Consider the following 19,992-nt stretch of genomic DNA (forward strand, 5'->3'; position numbering starts at 1 on the left):
AGATATAATCTTTCTTTCAAATACAAATGAGAAGGGTTAAAACTGCCATCTTGTTTCGAGGATGTCAAATACCTCTTGCTTCTAAACTGCAGTACCGCCGACGAACCGCGGAGGTAACCCATCCACGTTAGTATCTCCATTCTGAATTGTTACGGTTTATAATGAAGCTCTATTTACTAATGACAAAGTGAATCTGCATATTGGCACCCACAAAATGGAGGCAGTCCCTGTGGCCAGGCCGTCAGGAAACAAACCAAGTCAGCCTGCTCTCATACCTGAAACACCTGCCGAGGAAACCCAGCACGCACCAATCACAGTCCTCCAAGTCAGCCTTAGCTAGCTCACCTGACCTAAGAAACAAGGACCTGCCAACCAGTCATGACCTGTTCCCTTGTTGCCTCTTCTTGCATTCTGTAAAACTGGCACTTGCCCAAAATCCTTCAGGAAGCGTGCGCCACTGCTTGGCAGGCACCATAGTGCCCAATCCACGGATTATTTTCCCCTGAATAAAGGGCATCAAACTCATCACTAAATTGCTTTAGCTTGGTCATTGGATACTAATACACTTAAATGGTATCAATATCAAGGACTGTTTGTAACAAAGCAAAACATTTCTTCTTATGGGATTTGGCTTCAATTTTCTTCTATTGTGTACAGGTTTTCTTATGTTATTCCCCCATATTTGCTTTCCTTTTGGTCTGATTTGCCTTTCGTTCTGCCATCTGCTCTGCTCTAGCCAGATAAACTAATTTTATGTTGTTATATTTTACTTATTTAGAAAAAGCATGGCTGACAGTTAAAACTCTGGAAACCAAAAAGTTGGCAAAACAAAGATAAATGATAATTTAAGCTTTATTCAGGAAGTGACTGTTCTCCGGATCTCAACAGAACATTATGAATTGAAAGTAATCAGTTTTCTACAACTTCTAAACTGCATGTAAGTAGGAAAGATTACCATGAGAAATCTCCAATGGTAATCAATAAATTCTAAATTCTCCTAAATCTCTAAATTCTAAATAAAAGAGGCTAGGACAGTTAACATGTGAAGGTTTGCCACAGGTCCAGGGATTTTGGTAAGCACTTTCTGAATGTTATGTCATTTAATCCTCCTGAAAAAAGGATCTATTTTCATTCTTTTAATTTTTTAACTGATGAGGAAATCTAGGCTTGGATCTAGTTTAGTGGACCCAGGATTCAGGGACAGGTCTGTAGGCCTCCAAAATCCATGCTCTTTGCAGCAGCCTCAGAAGTTATTTCAAAAGAATTCCATCAAAAGACAGATGCCAAGCTATTTAAATCACCCTTTCTTTTTAATGGAAAGAACCACTGTAACCTCACTGTTTAGCTCCTAACTCAGGGCTTTCAACCCAGCCAAATCTGAATTTGTTCAGATTTGACCATCTGTTCTTACGTATACACGTAAGATGAAGGTATTTGCCATTATCTAAATCTCCTTTATTAGTATTTATTTACTCAATCCCTTTGTTAAAATCATCATTCTATACACAGACTTAGAACTCAGGGAGCAGGTATGAGTCTCCATTGAAATTCCTCCAATATACAACTGTTCTGTTGAAAAAAAGAAGGAGAAAGTGGAAAAAGAGTTCCAAAAGGGTACAAGCAAAAAGGAAATGTATTGACACAGCCTGATGGGATGAGGCTAGGTAGTAACAAAACATATTCTTATATTTATTCCTCTTCAAAAATACAAGGATAAGGGGGAACACAACTGCCCCCTCAAGTGTAGACTGTGATTCTTTAGAAGCACAGTACGGCAAGGAGGAGAAGAGTGACTTTACAATGGAGAAACCCAACATTACCTCGGCCAGGTGACCAAGGTCAACATCAACAAGTGTATGTTGGGGCTATGCATCTTCGATACGATGGGATGGAAATGGCAATTTCCCTACAGGGTGTTCCCCTCCCCAAAACTCATAACCTCACTCTAATCCTAAGAAAATCACAAGATAGGGACGCCTGGGTGGCACAGCGGTTAAGCGTCTGCCTTCGGCTCAGGGCGTGATCCCGTTATGGGATCAAGCCCCACATCAGGCTCCTCCGCTATGAGCCTGCTTCTTCCTCTCCCACTCCCCCTGCTTGTGTTCCCTCTCTCGCTGGCTGTCTCTCTCTCTCTGTCAAATAATAAATAAAATCTTTAAAAAAAAAAATCACAAGATAAAACTCCAGAGAGGCATTCTAGAAAATATCTGACCAGTACTCAGCACTGTCAAGATCATCAAAAACAAGTCTGAGAAACCACCACAGCCAAGAGGAACCCATGACGACATGGCAACTAAGAGTAATGTGCTATCTTCGATGGCCCCTGGACTAGAAATGGACATTCACTAAAACTTTAAAAATCTCAAAAAGTATGACGATAATGTATCATCAAAATTGGCCTATTAATTGTAACAAACATACCATACTAATGTAAGATGTTAATAGGGGAAGCTGGGTGCAAGATATACAGGAGCTCTGTACTGTCTTCCCAACTTTTCTGTAAAACTATCCTAAAAAAGGGTATTAAAAAAATCCATAAGGATAATGTGAAATGGCAGTATAATAGAAAAAAAAAACACCTTGGATTTCTTTGGAACACATTCTCTTGTCTCTTTTTATCAATACTATGGAAAAGATGGGGATTTTATACCACTGAACTTCAAAAACCATTGAAGGGAAGCAGTGGTCATATTCCCATCAAATACAATGCGTAAAATCTAATTTGGGGTATTCATTACTGATATTCTAAAAATAAACAACGAGGACTATTAAAAATTATGTTGGTTTCCAAACTTATTTTCGAAAGACCTAACATTCACTATTGCTAGAATAAGTCATAGTGTACAAAGCTATTTACACCTAAATTATAGGGGTGCCTGGGTGGCTCATTCGGTTAAGCGTCTGCCTTCAGCTCAGGTCATGATCTTGGGCTCCCTGCTCAGTGGGGAGTCTGCTTCTCCCTCTGCCCTTCCTTGTACTCTCTGTCTCAAATACATAAATAAAATCTTTTTTAAAAAAATTATAAGACTTTAGAACTGCAAAGAACCTTGGATGCACTGTACACCAATCTCTTGGTAAGTGCACTGAAACAAAGGAAATTTGCTCAGTGTCAACCTACCAGTTAGAAGTGACTCAAAGTCTGGTCTTTCAATTTTCAATTCTAAGACCTTCTTCCCCTATATGATAATTCCATTCTGATCACAGACATGTCAGATAGAGCCAATCATGTTTTTAAATGGCATTCAAATACCTACATCCCTAAGTGTGTTCTATGTAAGGGGTATTCTTTTGATGGGCAAGTAGGGGGCAGGAAGGGATGAGGAACCCATCAGTGTTATAAACTTCACACATCTTCCTTGCATTCTAAGTTTTACAAAAATAGTGCTTCATTTACATTTAGTCCCAACGCTGTACAGGTAACTCAAATTAGAGTAGACAAATTCTGAACTTAGTGCAGTATTTATAAATAAACTGTATTTAAACTGCTACTATCATGTGTAGGTGACATATAGTTCTATTTCTCACTAGTACACCAAGAGGAAGGAGAAAAGAATACTCCTCAAGATGATGCAATTCCAAGTACTGTAATTAGAAAGCTTTGAGTTGGTCCATTAACTTCTGACAGCAAGAATATTTTAGTTCCTAAACTAGACTTACTACACCTAGTATCACTAAGCAAGATAAAGCCAGGCAGGTAAGAATTAGGGTCCCGACAACAAATGAGCAGCCTCGAATATAAATACGCTGATGAAATGCAAACCCTCCCTTTAGGAAAAGACCAGTAAAAAGGAGGTTTCTTATGATGCCACAGTGTGGGACACCTGGGGTGATTCTGTACAACTGTGCCCCGATCACATGCCAACAATGCTGTACGCATCTGGAAAGTTTTGACAGCACAAAACTAAACTCTCTGGTTTCCCCCATCAGAACGAGTACCTTAGATAAAGAGCCCAGCCAATAATCAATGCACCAGCCAGATTCATCACGATCTACATAAGCTCTATCTATCCCAAAGGATAACATACAGACTGTTAGAAAAGCATTCCTTGGTACCAAGAATGGGGGATTAGGGTTATTAGACAGCTGGTACTACCACTTCCTCCTATTACAGGAAAACAAATAGGCCTCTTTCTCTTTTGCTCTAAGTTTAGTAGTAAGAGCATGTAATGCAATAAGCTCACTGAAGCGGATAAAGATTAGGATAAACTGTTATCCTCCCTCTCTTTAATTCCCCCACTTAATTTAAATGGCCAACTAAAACAAGCGATACAATCTATTTGTACTCGAGAGAAACGTCAATCAGGAAATCCGTAACAGCACAGACAAAAATGTTATGTTTTCTGGCAGGCAATACATACTTTTGAAGATAAAATGGAAAAAACACAGATATGAGTGAACAATTTTTATTGAAACCCTCAAAGATTAAAGAGGACCAAATGGTGAGTTTGGGTACCATAACAGAAAATCTCACCTAACTGTACCATCATTCACAGGAATGAACAAACCCAAACACGACAAAATTCAAATTCTCATGTAATTGCTACAAGTGAATGTAAATGAACTAATCATTTTATCATAACCTTTCTTTAATCATACGAAAAAGAAGGGAATTTACATGGCATAACAAAAGATATGCAAAACTTAATGAAAACACAATTCTCTTAAATTTTTCAAACTTATTTTTATAGGATGCAGAATGCACTTGAAATGATTAAATGACTTAAGCTGATTCTTTTTTATTGCAAACTGTTTTAACATCAGCTTAGCCCCCATGCATGGTATTCAAAAAGAACACAGCTTTTGAATTAGAAAGATCACTCAAGTTAAAATGAGGAATTAAGTAGTGAAATTAGGAAAAGGCTGGGGTTTCTTCCGAAAGGAATCTTCAAGTACCAATATGTATAGAGAAAGAATACTAATTTTGGTTACATTTTCCCCCTTACTGTTAAATATACAAACTATAATACCTTTCAAAATAAAATACCCACGTAAGATAACTTTAATAAGAAACATTCAAACCAGATCTTGGAAAAATATTAAGCAAGAAATTTACTGGGCCAATAATGTCTTAATTTGTGATTATTCCAACATTTGATGATGTGTCTCCTGCTGTAGAGCCCAGGTTCTCTCCCTTTTGGTCCCTACAGTTAAGAATATTTAGTTAGTTGTGCTATTGAGACAATCTGTAATAATTTCACTTACAGAAAAAACTTTCTGCCATACAATGACAGACCAAAGAGGAAGAGAAGGTAGGTGCTCTGAAGAAAACTTAAATGAGAAAAAAATTACCAATTTTGAAAAGATAAAAGTGTTTTTGTTTGTTGTTGTTGTTGTTATTGTTTTTCCCCAAAGGAATGCTGCACCCATTTCACTTAATATTAGAAATCCAGGTTAAAGGCACTGGGATGTACTCCTCACCATGAATAGACGACTCAACTACATCTGACATCAGAGTCTGCTATTGCAATCAGCCTGCTTGCGGAGTGAGTGACACTTCTTACATAGAAACCTAATGTAAATTAAACAAGTTTGAATCCACTTATAATGTAACTAGTTTTATAAAAATATTCAGAGTTGCTAGTAAAGCACCAAGAAAAAGAGAACCTCAGAGAGAGGACTCAGACCCTTCCTACAAGGTCACCCCTTTACAGTTTTGTCTAATAGGACCTCCAGAGTGACAAGAATCATCTTTGACATGTCCTACCTCTATAATCTCAGGGATGTAGAACATTGCTCTGGTGACTATACCCAAATGCCAATCTTCATTATAAATAGTTAAGAGACAGGTTATAAGATTTCATGGCTTACTCTTAAAAAGGTAAAATAGGTGCAATTTTCCTTTAAGAAAGTATTTATTCTGTAATATACCACTAACATTTTGATGTTCCCTTCAGTAAGCACTGATATAACTACACTGGGACTACCCAAGAACTGTGAAGTAGCTCCGATTATCTACAAATACTGTATTTTTTCCCACTTGAATACAGTATTTGTACATTTAAGAAAACATTGTACAAAAAAATTATATAAATGAAAGCCTCAAAGAAATATCTGTCACTAAACTTTGAATCGAAGTGACCAAAGACCATAGTAAACGAAAACATTTCTAAACATGATGTAAACATAAATGGAGTAATGCAAAACATCAAGGTATTCAGATCTACTATATTGCTATTTTCACCCTTAATGTATCTTTCTACATAGTTTTCTCCTTTTGGAACAGTAATATAAGGGGCAGGACAATATCTTCATAACCTTATGCCATCAAATCAGTTAATACAGATGCGTGACACATTTAATTATACAAAATCAATTTGCTTCAAGTTACAAAATTAATGTTGATATGTAATTAATGAAAAAAATAAGATGTTAAAAAGATAACTATAAGAATACCCAGATATATGCTGTATTCCCATTTATATAGATCTGATCAATAAAACATCAACACATTCACTTAGATACTGATTTAATCCATGGATCAAGGCCATATTTTCAAAGTATTTTAAGGATGCCAGGACACTGCAAAAGCTGGAGAAAAGAGTTGAGGAACAGTATATGCTTGCTAAACAAGAACTATGTTTATTTAGCTAGTGAATACCTAGAGTAATAAATTTTTACTTCATGATAGCAATCAGGCTCGCAAACACCCAGAAATAGGAATTAAGGGTTTTAAATGTAGTTATAAAGGTCATAAAAAGTCTGATTAGACTGAGGTACATTTACTCAAAATTTTGAGATTCATTAAGTGGTAGCAAACAAAATAATTCCTCAGACAAATGCACATTTTTCAGTATACATATTATTGGGGGAAGGAGGGGAGAAGAATGTGCATTAATTGGTGAAATCCACCAAGCTGCATATCAATATTCTGTTACACCAAACAGTTTGAAGACAAGGGAAATGTTCTAATATAATTTCAGATTATGTTTCATTTGGCTAAAATAGAGCTTAAGGTTGCTTTGCCATATTAAAAGTTTACTACAATAATTTTTCACATAAACATTTAGACTCGAACTCCAGGACTAAATATGGCATGATTATTTTGCTTTTAATCTGTCAAATAGCTAAAAATTGACAATTTAAAAACTACAACAAAGAAAAAGTTGAAGCAGTGTGACTCTTACATCATTGAACCACTTCTAATGGTTAACTGTTAGTATTTAACAAATTCAAAGAGTTAATGAATCCTTGCATTCATTCAGTCTTCTGTGCCTTAGCTAGGATGCATAATTACAAAAGACAGCAGATACTGGTAAAAGCTTCAGGACAGAAAGTGCTTGACGAAGTTACAGTTCTCAAGTGTGTTTGGTGAGAGTATAAGGGCAGATGCGCTGATGAAAACCATTACAAGAAGAGTCAATTCTGTGTTAGAGTTCAAAGATGTCACCTTAAGCAGAAAAAAAGCTTTAATAACGTCTTCTTTGACTTATTAGGCATTTCCAGAGTCTACATCATTAGTGTTGTAATTCTAACAGGACATCTTCATATGGTTATTGTTTGTTTCTATTTCTCTCCTGAAAGAAAAACACAAAGAATTTTAATAAAATACTATCATTATTTAAAAATTGTAATTATTTGTACGATAATGCCCACCATCTTCATAAAAACTTCTTCAACTACTAACTGGAGTAATTAAAAAAGATTTACTACTACCTGTACACACCACAGAGGGATGGTTATCACAAAACATTTTAAAATAAAGCAATCTAAATACAAAGACCTATTTCAGGAGAGTATGGCCCTCTCCACAGCCCTACCTCCCCATGAGATTCTGTTTAAGGTGAGAATACGGAATGTCTTTTTAGGCATTTTAATGAGTTCTTAATGGTGAGGTATCAAATAGACTAAAAGGCCTCTGTAGCAATTTGAAAACTATCGGCTAGGTAGAGTTAGGAGGAAAGGAAGAGTTGCATTAAACTGCATTCAACTTGCCTTACACTGAGATTCTAGTGTTAATTAAAAAATACTCTCAATCACAAACTTCCTCTATATCACATTCCCACATTCATTATTGTAACTTTCTCGTATCAAGAAACATGATTATTTTTTAATTCCTTTAAGAAAGTGAATATCCCCTGAACAAAAGTAAGACTGAGTGATGTTTACACGATGTTTATTAACCAAATATTTATCTACAGTACTTCTGTGAAAAAAGGACGACCAGCATTGTGCATGTCTATCAAGTGAATGCACCATGTAGTTTGTTTGCACCACCTTGCTGGTTTTGTTTGTTTGTTAGTTTGTTTTTTAAAGATCTTACTTATTTGACAGAGAGAGCAGACAAGCAGGGGGAGCAGCAGGGCAGAGGGAGGAGAAACAGGCTCCCCACCAAGCACGGAGCCCGATGCGGAGCTCGATCTCAGGACCCTGGGATCATGACCCTAGCCTAAGACAGATGCTTAACCGACTGAGCCACCCAGCTACCCCTCTAAGTTTGTACCTCTAACAAGTTCACAGGTGATCCAGACACTGCTGGTCCAGAGAACATACTCTGAAAACCACCTGTGTTTAAACAAATTATGACTCACTCTCTCTTTTTTCACTACTACCATTTTTATTTTTCCATGAGTAATACATGTTCTATAATAAATATGAATACACTTTGCAAATGGTCAAATTAGTTTCCCATCCTGTGACAGCATCAGAAAACTGTTACTTTACGTTCCAAAGAGAACTTTTAAGTTCTTTGTTACTAAATTCCTTTCTTTTTAATTTTAATTTACTCCTAGACCTTGAAGAACAGTATTTTATAAAGCTAATAAAATAAATGCCCTACTACATGATAGCTACAAATAATCTTATACACACATTATCACTGGAAGACTCTGAAATTAAACAAAATGAAAGACACAAAGCTAGCTAATTAATCATATTTCAAAAGGATAAACAAAAACAAAAATCCAACAATATAAAAAAAAGACAAAACGAGAATTTAGTACCAGGAAGAGTAGTCTTATTTTATAAAGGCCTTACGCTTTTAAAAAACCAGCCTAGGGGCGCCTGGGTGGCACAGCGGTTAAGCGTCTGCCTTCGGCTCAGGGCGTGATCCCGGCGTTATGGGATCGAGCCCCACATCAGGCTCCTCCGCTGGGAGCCTGCTTCTTCCTCTCCCACTCCCCCTGCTTGTGTTCCCTCTCTCGCTGGCTGTCTCTACCTCTGTCAAATAAATAAATAAATAAATAAAATCTTTAAAAAAAAAAAAAAACCAGCCTAAACATAAATTCAGTTCTAAACTGAGGGAAACAAATAGATTTGTATGAATCCTGAAGCCTGCTTTAATTAGCCAGATATAAAAAACTAGACAAATTCATCAACTCCATGAAGAGCCCCAAAAGTACAGACCAAAAAAATGGCACTATTTAAGGATATGTTAGACAAAGAACTTTAACTCAAGGGAGATGATCAGACGTATCAATGAGGATCATGTATTATTTAAATGGAAGTTAGAGACGCTATTTCAGTTTGAACAGTAATCAACTATGCACTTTGGATCAAATTTAAAATATATAAATTACACATATATTATAATAAATTTATGTATGTAATACGTAACTTCTAACTCAGTGGACAGAAAAAGAGGAAAATTTAAAAAAATCAATCCAATAGAACAGATGGGTCGGGGGTGGGGAGGGGCTTGAATGATCTAGATTTAATTAGAAAGTACAAAATAAGACAGCAGAAATACACATTTGTATCAAGCAACGAAAAAATGTATGTTCATCAATGAAAACATAGCAATTCAGATGTTTCAAAAATCCAGTTATACATGATTACAAGAAAACAAAACTTAAGGACACAAAGTTAAAAGTAATGAAAAGACATAAGACAACACAAACCAAATAAAGACTGAAACAACTATATTAATACCAGATAAAACTGATTTGAAGGCAAAAACCATTGCTGGGAGATAAAACGGTCACTACATACTAAATAACAGACATTTTAAAAATAAACTAACATTAAACTAAAAACTTTACATATATTAGAAGTTGTCAGAATTATAAAGAAAATTTGACAGTCTTCTCATTATAGAATTTAACACATTTCTCTAAGTAATTGGTAAAGCAGAAATAGTAAAAATATAGACTGAATATACATAATATAGAAAACTGAGGCAATTATAGGGTATACACTGAACAACCACAAAAGGCAACTATATGGCGGACTGGAAAGCAAATCTCATTAAATACCAAAGAGTCCACGTCATGCAACATCACATTTTCTGACATCAGTTTTAGAAGCAAAACAGATAAACAACAAAACACCTTACCCACATTTGGAAATTCTAAAAACACACTTCTAAAAGTCTCCCAAAAAATCACAATGGAAATTCAAAAAATTTTACATCAGTACAATGAAAATGCTTAGTCTAAGCCCCACCAAACACTTAGGAATTTACATATGCAAAACTAAAAAAAAAAAAAAAAAAGGGCTGAAAAATAATGAGCTCATCATCCAACTCAATATGTTAGGAAATGAGTAATAAGTTCCCAAAAGTAGAAGGAATGAAATAAGATAGCAGTAGAAAATAATGAAACAGAAAACAAGAATAAAGAGAACCAAAGAGAATAAAAATTGGTGTTTGGGGGGGAAAGCTAGTGTTTGGGAGAAAAAAAAAAACCCTAACAATAGAAAAAATCTCCGGAAAGACTGATTTAAAAAGAAGATGCGTTTAATATCATGAGACTGATACAACTAAAAAGTAAAAATACTACTCATGCCAATAAGCAAAAAAAACCTTTTAAAGCAACTTCCTAAAAATATAATTTACCTGCATACAATTTACCAAATCAAACTCAAGAATAAACAGAAAACCTGAAGAGACCTGTAATAACTAAAGAACATTAACCAACAATTAAAAATCTACCCCGCACGAAAACCCACCAGGCTCATGTTTTTGTTTGTTATGTACATATGTATGCATGCATGCATGCATGTAATCTCTACACGTGACGTGGGGCTCAAACTCAAGACCCTGAGAACAAAAGTCAGCCAAGAGCCCCCAGACTCACATGGTTTTAAGACGTGCATTTAACTAATTGTCCTAGAATTGATCATTCTAAACTTAACACCAACTATTCCACAGACTAGAAAAAGGGGGAATAGTTCCTGAGTATTTTGAGGTTAGCAATACTTTGATACTAACACTGTCAAGAGAAGAATGAAACAGTAACAGTCTAGTCTCACTTGTCACAAAAGGATCTCTTAAAGGCTGTTTTGCTGGTAACAGAGTGTAGAGGAGCAAAGGTGAGGACAGGAAGGCCAGTAAGGCCAGCACAGTAATAATCTAGTACAATAATAACAGCCCTTCAATGGGGATAAAAGATACAGGGCTAGTGAAGAGCTCAGATCCGGGGTATGTTTTGAAAGCAGAATCAACAAGACTTACTTACTGATATATCAACTGTGAGTAGATGCGGAGTGAGAAAAGTATCAAAAATGAGTCCCGTAACTAGAAGGGCAGTGGTGCCCTGTACACAGACAGAGAAGGTTTGGGGCAGGCAAAGAAACAGGGGAGTTATATTAGGTTTCAGATGCTTATTAAACAGCTGTGAGAAGATGTCAAATAGGCAGTTTGATATATGAGTCTGGAGATAGGAGGAAAGGTCCGGGGTGGGTATACAAATTTGGAAGCCCTCAACATAGTAAACGTCCATCAAAACTCAGATCTTCCTGAATATGGTCAATACCTTGGCTTTAAGACATCAAAACCCGCATTTATGTTAACATGATCTAGAACTGAGACTGACACTGTTAATATTAAATAAGTATTTAAATATAATGAGCTATCTATGGGCATGCTATCAACCACAGACCACTAGAAATATGAGACTAAGCAATATGGAGCTATCAGTGATAACTTCTTGTGCTATTCTAAAATGGACTATATATTACACAGCTGACATTATAAACTACATGTACTGGTGTGTTGCTGGGAAGTAACACAGGGAGAAAGAAAACCCGAATTATACAAAAGGAGCCATGGTCCGGTACACCTAAAGGACTGTGTCTTCATTGATAGTTCAGAAGAAGGCATTTTAAACACACACTCTTTAGGACACAAACTTTCCAAAGTGACTCACAGAATTTTCACTTTTAATAATGACTGACAATTCAAAAGACAGTTTGCAGAGGGATCCCTCCATCTCTCATTTTCCATTAACAGAGCTGGCCTCGACCAGACAGATTCAGAGATTTGAGGGCTTTTGAGTCTCTGGTATTGGGCTTCTTCCCCACCTCGAACTGAGCAGACACTGGAGACTAGTATGTGATCCGAAGGCCCAGATGCAGAAATTGGCCTGTGGAGATGAGCTCCAGGAGGAAGTGTACTTGCCAACCCATGCCTTTTTGACAGAGCATAATGGATGAGCTAAGACTTCCCTACCTACGAAACAGCGGGAAAACAAAATTTTCGTCAGTGCCCTCAGAGGGGCCGACAGCTTGCCCTTAATGCTACAAGTAAATAACTTATTTCCTTGTAATCACTGGTAGGTTTATCACTATTAGTGATATTTCAGTAACCAGACCTGAGATTACATAAGCCACAAGGGAAAAAGCAACTGTGTAAGAAGCCACACCATCCAAAAAGAAAATGAGAATAAGCACTAGGAACATAAGCACAATAAAACAGAACTGCTGAAAGACCCAGTGAATACCTGGAGGGAAAAAAAGAGAGAGAAAGAGAGAGAGAGAGAGAGAAAGCAGGCAGGCGGTCACTTGAGGCCCAAATGCAACAAACACCTTTTGTCTAGCTTAAAAATCTGACTTTCAAATTGAAAGTTTCAGTAGATTGAATTAAAGGGGAAAATGGTCACTGCCTCATTTAAGGAGTAGAAATATTAAGTCCGAGAATTACCTTGATTGCAAAGCAGGAAAGAGAGCTGGAAATCACAAAGAAAAAAATAAGAGAATTATAGGATAAATCTCAGACAAAATGAATATTCTAGAAGTAGGAAAAAGAACAGATACAAGAGCTAAATAACAACTAAAATAACAATAAAAAAATCCACAAATTCTTTAATATTCTTTCCTGCATGAGGTGGAGCTTGCTTTTCCTCCTGTAAAGTGTGGGGCTGGACATTCTGACTTGCTTCTAAGAACAGAGTATGCAAAGGGAGAAAAGGGATATTTACATTAGAGAAACCTAGCAGACACGACCTTAACCAAGTAATCAAAATTAGTATCAGTGAGTAGTAAAAGTCACCTATAGTCCTATAGTCAGATGAGAAGGACACACCACTATACAGTATTCTTCCCACAAACTCAGTCTAATCATGAGAAAGCATTAGGCAAACTGACACTGAAAGACACCGTATAAAATAACCGACCAGTAGTCTTCAAAAATGTTAAAGCCATGAGGGATGAGAAAAGACAGAGAACTGTCATAGCTTAGAGAAGACTAAGGAGACATAAAAACTAAATGCAAAACTGGTTTTCCAGATCTGGAACAAAAGAGACATCAGTGGAAAAAGTGGGGAAATCTGGAAAAAAGTCTGTAGTTAACAGTACCATACCAATGTTAATTTCTTAGTTTGGATAAACACACTAGCATTATGTAACATACCAATATTAGGAGAAACTAGATATACAGAAACATCCTGTATTATCTCTGCAACATTTCTGTAAAATCTAAAAATTATTCAAAATAAAGTTTTAAAAAATCATAATAAAAAGTTAGAAAAATACAACTCCCAAATATATTAAATACCATACTGCTACAGAAATATGAAATACATAAATGTTCTAAAGGGTATTGTTAATTTAATGGCTGTCCAGCTTCTCTTTTTATCGTTTATGGGATAAGTGTTAAAATCTGCCTCAAAGTTAAAACCAGTAAATTATCAGACTTCATTTTTAAATTAAAAAAAGTGGGGGGGGGGATAGGCATGTTTCAAAAAAAGACAAAATTATAGATGAAGAATGACTATAGTTGAAACATACAATAGATTCACTGGAAAATTAATTACTTACCAGGAATAAAATCTACTCAGATTGGCTTACACGACTGAAAAATTTTACACTAGAGAGAAGAACAAGGGCAGTAACAGATGGATAAAACCCCCAGCTGTTCAAAAGCCTGTACATTTGTCCAGATCTATTAAAGTGCTTTAATACTGAGATAAGCTTCCGACCTGCACTGTCCCAAAAATATGATCAATCATTTTGCATTAAGAAAGCAAAAGACAAAGAATATAAAGGAAACAGACCAATTTTATACTGTAAAATAAATTCAAAATTAAAAAATCATCAAGGGAAAGGATAACGATTATGCTTTGGAGGTTCTGTTTTGAGAAGCCAATTCTTGATCCTCTGCGTGACCACACCATAATAAAAAAACTGCTTTAACAGATTCCAGTGCCCAAGTCTGCATTTACAGAATAAAGAAGCATTTCAGGTTTGAATAAGTATATGCAGTCCAATAATTTATAAACAGTTCATCTGTACCGAGGATCACGTAATTTCAAAGTGTACTAGAAAATGGAAGAGTTAAGAATTAAGTTCAAATAGTGAAAAATGGTGGAGAACAGCCATAATATGTGTTAATTTAGGTCCAAATGAGAGTAACAACATGATTCTAAGAAGTCTTGGAATTGGTACTAATTCATGTTTAGAGCTGTGATTTAATTTCGACAACACATAACATCACTCATCACACTAAATTAATTTTTTTGTTGATGTGTAGCCTTATTTTGGTTTTAGAGTCTTCACTTAATTTCACATTTAAGTCACACTATATTAAAAATAAAATCACATACAAAAATGAAGCATAAAGATCAAAAATAAAATGGTCTCTCTTTACAGACAATATGACTGTTAGGCAGAAAATCCTAAGGATGTTCTATTAGAACTAATAGGTGAATTTATGAAAGTCACAGGACACGAAATTTTTCTATAAACCAGCAATGAACAACAGAAAAAACTGATATTACAGTTACATTTACGATAGCATTAAAGAATATAAAATACTAAAAAAATTAAAAATTAAGAACTACATATGTATACTTAGAATAAATTCATCAAGAGACATGCACATGTCCCCAACACTGAAAAATACAAAACTTCACTGAGAGAAAGTGAATGTCTGTCTGTCCAAGCAGACTGAGTTCCACAAAGAAAGGGCTATTTATCTTCAGTGGCTCACTGCTAACATTTAATATTTATCTGTTGACTCAATAAGGGATCACAGTTAAGAAAAGAACATACAGGATCAAAATATATGGTGATATAGGTTGACCAGAATACAACATGTATGCTAGTTTTCTCACATAAAAAGGCGGGTCTGGGGACCCAGGAACAGAAGCTCTGAAAGCCAAACAAAGGAATCCATACGCAATTCCATTTTGGATCAGATTTTAGTCTGTTCACAATAAAATGAAAGTAATAACATTATTACATTCCAGACTTTCATTTACAAGTGGAATTGTTCACTAGTAGCTTTTTTATATCTTAGTTCTTTTATTATATATCCTATAATCTTTATTCCCTGTTATTTCAAATCCAAAAAAACCCGTCAGTATTAAATGTGTAATGTGTAAGAGTTGAAATAGCTTTCAATAAATTCAAAGTTTTCTGCCAAGAAACAGTAAAGTCAGTTTCTCTCAGTAAACAGAGTGCAATATAAGTAAATTTCTAAATTAAGAAATTGCACATCAAAATTTTAAAATAAACTGTTAAGTAAATAGGAAAGATAATTCAACAATTTAAATTACTTCCTGAAACTTAAAAAAGATATTTCATATTAACCTAAATATGTTCCTGCAGTAATCATATATTTGCTACTCACAAAAAATAAGTAACTGACATATCATTAAATTAAATGATGACTGTTCATACCATAATAGATATGAAAGAAGTATTTCCGAAAGATCTATACTTAATCCAGTAAACTACAGATAGTTCATTTACTAAACTCCTAAAATTCTTTATAAGCACTGGAACAGAATACAGCCACTATTAACTCTCCTATGGGGCAACAATATTAATCTGAGAAAAAAATAAAAACAAATCGGTATTATAAAATGTTAAATCAAAGCACCTCTTTTCCCACCTCTGGCCTACAAAGAATATTTACCAAGTTCAAAACAGAATCTACTACAATTAAAACTGTGTCATCTTTTTTTTTAACTGTACCATATTGAATATACAAAATGTCATTCAATGTTTTAACAGAGAATTTGCCACTTAAATATGCAATATAAAAGTTTATGGTATCCAGGCATCTGGCTGGCTCAGTCAGTAGAGCATGCGACTCTTAGGGTCATGAATTCAAGCCCCACGTTGGGTGTGGAGCCTACTTAAAAATAAAATAAAATAAAATAAAAAGTTTATGGTATCCAGGTGCCAAAATCTACTTCCCAAAGAAATATTCTCCAAAATTTACAGTAAAGATCAAAGGAAAAGATTTTACGTACTGAATTTGTTTCTGTTAATCATAATCAACTCACTAATAAAAAGGAAGTCCATCCATTAAAAAAAAAAAAGTCATCCATAAAAAAAACTTACCAAAAGGTAGTCGCGCACAGACTTTGACTCATTCTTGATCCTAAGAACTATAATTTGATTAATGGGAAAGCATTAAACTAAATGTTCTACTTGAGAAAAAGAAGTACAGAACTGCCGGGGAAATGCTTACTGTTGTCACAGGTATAGTTATTGTTGAACTGACTTCTTGTATGTTAACAAAAACTTGGTCACTCTGAGACAGACCTATCAATCTCAGATTCAAAATTATTCCCATTAAGAAAAATACTATATGAGGTACTAAAACTTACTCTTTGAAAATACCTAATATAAAATAGTATACAGGACTAAAGTACATAGAAGATTCCAGAAATTAAAATCATTCAATAAGGATTTTAGTATAATTATGCCTTGCTTAATTCTACATAAACTGCAGGTTTTCATCTCTTTCTGTGCGAATAGGTAAATGCCATATTTTGGAAATTCATCTCAAAGTTACAGGCAACTGAAAATTCTAATTTCTATAGGGAGATAAGAGATATTAAACAAAAAATTTCACTTGAGATTATGTTTCTTGATCAATAAGGATTTATAAGAATGAAAGAAACTAGTAGGAGCTAAATGACTCACAATCAAGTACAACAGAAGTAAAATTTCAATAGAAGGATTTTCTGAATAGTCAAAAGTAAATTCTGCCGTGAAGACTACTTGAATTTATCTGTACATTTACACTCAGAACATTATTAGTTCTTTGTTTTCTTTCATTTTCCAATTAAACAAGGTTTATCATTAGAAGTAATAAGGACAAAGAGCAAGTTAAAGTAAAAAGTAAGCTCCCCTATCCACCTCTAGCCCTTTCTATTTTAAGTTCCTCCTAATGGGTTATCCGCTATAACTTTAAGTAGCACACTAATACATCAATTTCCTGTTTTCTCAATGCAGACACTATCAATTCCCATTGTATATGATTAAGTAATTTACCACAGCGGATGGATGTTCTCCTCTTCTCCCTTTTTACACTAGAAGCCACACTCTTTTAGTTTTAGTGATTGTCTTTATGACTCTAAATAATATGCAAGGCACAATTGTTTGCTATATCATCTTTAAACAATTCTGTTACCTTCAGAAAGATGAGAAAAATACTGCATTTACTCTTCCTCAAATCTTTCCTTCCCATTCCATCTCATACCATTTTGTTCTAACTATAATTAAATCTCTTATATGCTAGTGTCCATTTCTACAGATGGAAAAACCAAGAGGCAGCATTCATTATATAATCTGAATGATCAGTACATAGTTCCTAAATAAAAAAGAGTACAGCAATTTAAACCAATAAATAAAAACTCAAGGACATTCAAACTTTCCAGAAGGAAAGAGATTCTTCAAAGCATTTACTCATTTAACAAATTACTACTTATGTGCCAGTCGTTAGGTGCTAGGGATTCAGCAGAGAACAAAGCAAGCCCTGCTCTCACACAGCTTATGTTCCAATGAGAACATGATTAGCTAGAAATGTTATTTTCTTTTTAACTTCCTTCACTTCTCCAAGGTCAGTGGTTCCCCACTGAGGGCTTGTTTCATTTGTCAGGCTTCAAAGACCACAGTGCCAATTTAACAGACTGAGTGGAGATGCTTATATTCCTAAGATAAACTACATACAATGAAGACCTATCTGGTGCACAGTTCCCGTTGAAAGATATTTGTTCTAGTATAAGCAGTTACCAGGTGTCATCTTTCTTGAATTCCTTTTTCTGCTGAAAAACCTTTCAGGTCACTTTCTCATGAAGGGTATGTGGCGACTCCTGTACACCTGAAATCTTTATTTTGCATTTCCCCTTCAATGATATAATGCGACACTCATCTGTAAGAACATAATTCTACATACCCCATTCCCCTCCACTCTGAAATAAGATTTTCTGTATGAGTATCCAGAGTTGTAGATGGAAAAATTCTGATGATAATCTGATTCTCCTTCGTCTGTAGTAGGTAATTTGTCTTTGGCTCAGAAAGCTTAAGATTTTCTCTTTATCCTGCCTTTCGTTCTTTTCAATTTGAAATAACCCTGCTAGTTACTGAGCTTGAGCCCATTCCTTCTGAAAACATGTATCTTTTGTCTTTGGGCATTTTTCTCTAATCATTCTTCCCTTTGCTTTTCCCTATCCTCTTTCAAAACTCCTTTAGAAAGACAGCCGGCCTCTCCCATCTTTCCATCACGTCTTTCACCTTTTATATGTATTTTTCATCTCTATTACTCCACATTTGGAAATTTCTTTGATTTGAAATTTCAGATCAACTGGATTTAAAACATGAACATTTTATTATCTGCTGCTCACTGATTTTTTTATTTTGACATTCATATTTCTCATTTCTAAGAACATTTTCTGGTTTTCTTTTTACATATGAATCCTCACAACAAATTAAATTTTGTTTTATATTTTAAATTATCTTCTGCTCCCTAAATTCTTTTAGTGAGCCCATCTTGGCTGTTCTGTCATTAAGCTTGATTTTAATCAAATATATCAAAAGTATGTGTTCAAATCTAAGAATGAAGAACTAGGCAAATACTTTGATAACTAGCATGGATTTCTCTTCAGTTTTAAGTTTCACCAATATCCCTTACTCTAAACGACAGAGCATGACTTTCTAAGTACTATATAACCTGACAGGATGTCTAGCAGACTCTTCCATTGGGTGCTTTGCTGGCAAGGTAACCCGGGGACTTCCTCCACTGTCAAAATAACCAGAAGAAAAAACAAAGAAAAAGTCGATTAAAGACCCAGTGATGAGAAGATGGAATTAGCTTCTTCAAGTCCTTGTCTTCTATCACAAGTAGGCCTAAGAACTTAATGAAAAACATGAACACACTAGAAAGAGAAATGAAAGAAAGTTACTATAACCACAGACCCAAATGCAAAATTTAAAACTAAAAACTATGCAAAACCATAGGAAAAAATCTTCCCAAACCAAGGAAAGGCAAAGATTTGGGGTCAGATTAGTATAAGCCTTCTAAAGTTGTTCTTACTATTCAAAATTGTGTGGGCTATTCTAGTTCCTCTCCCTGATCTTAGCCCAGATCTTATACTAGAAAAAAGGCATAAAGGACACTGTGGATCAACTGATAAGAGTATCGTGGTTATAAGAGAGTATCCTTATCCTTAGGAAATATACGCCATACTTTTTGGGGGTAAAGAACTATGATATATGGCGCTTACTCTCAAATTGTTAAAAAAAAAAAAACACACATAAAGCAAACAGGGAAGAATGTTAATAGGTTAATCTGGATAAAATGCACATGAGTGTTTCACATATTATTCTTACTCTTCCAAATAAATTAAAAATTATTTCCAAACAAAAAAATGAAGGAAAAAAGATTCACATATATTGTTGCATGCTCAATCATTCCACTATATTACTAAGGCACCAATGTATTTTGGCTATTTTCCTGTTGATGAACATTTAGGTTGCTCCCAGTCTTTTTTACTATTATCTTCATTCTTGTGTGTCTTCTGGGGTATATGGAAAGTTTCTCTT

General features: G+C 35.0%; 1 protein-coding gene across 5 annotated transcripts in view; it reads right to left on the reverse strand.

Moving 5' to 3' along the window:
* Nucleotides 1-4,389: 4,389 nt before the first annotated feature.
* The window catches only part of YTHDF3 (YTH N6-methyladenosine RNA binding protein F3), a 38,861-nt gene continuing 23,258 nt past the window's right edge, over nucleotides 4,390-19,992 (reverse strand). For all 5 annotated transcript variants that reach the window (XM_045789024.2, XM_045789022.2, XM_045789021.2 and 2 more), the window contains one exon: nucleotides 4,390-7,514. In XM_045789024.2, coding sequence (XP_045644980.1) covers nucleotides 7,491-7,514 — 24 coding nt within the window. In that variant the 3' untranslated portion in view covers nucleotides 4,390-7,490. The remainder of the gene's footprint in view (nucleotides 7,515-19,992) is intronic.

The sequence above is a fragment of the Ursus americanus genome, chromosome 9 (genome assembly GCF_024610735.1).
Source record: "Ursus americanus isolate L20-20 chromosome 9, mUrsAme1.1.p, whole genome shotgun sequence".
Taxonomy (NCBI): domain Eukaryota; kingdom Metazoa; phylum Chordata; class Mammalia; order Carnivora; family Ursidae; genus Ursus; species Ursus americanus.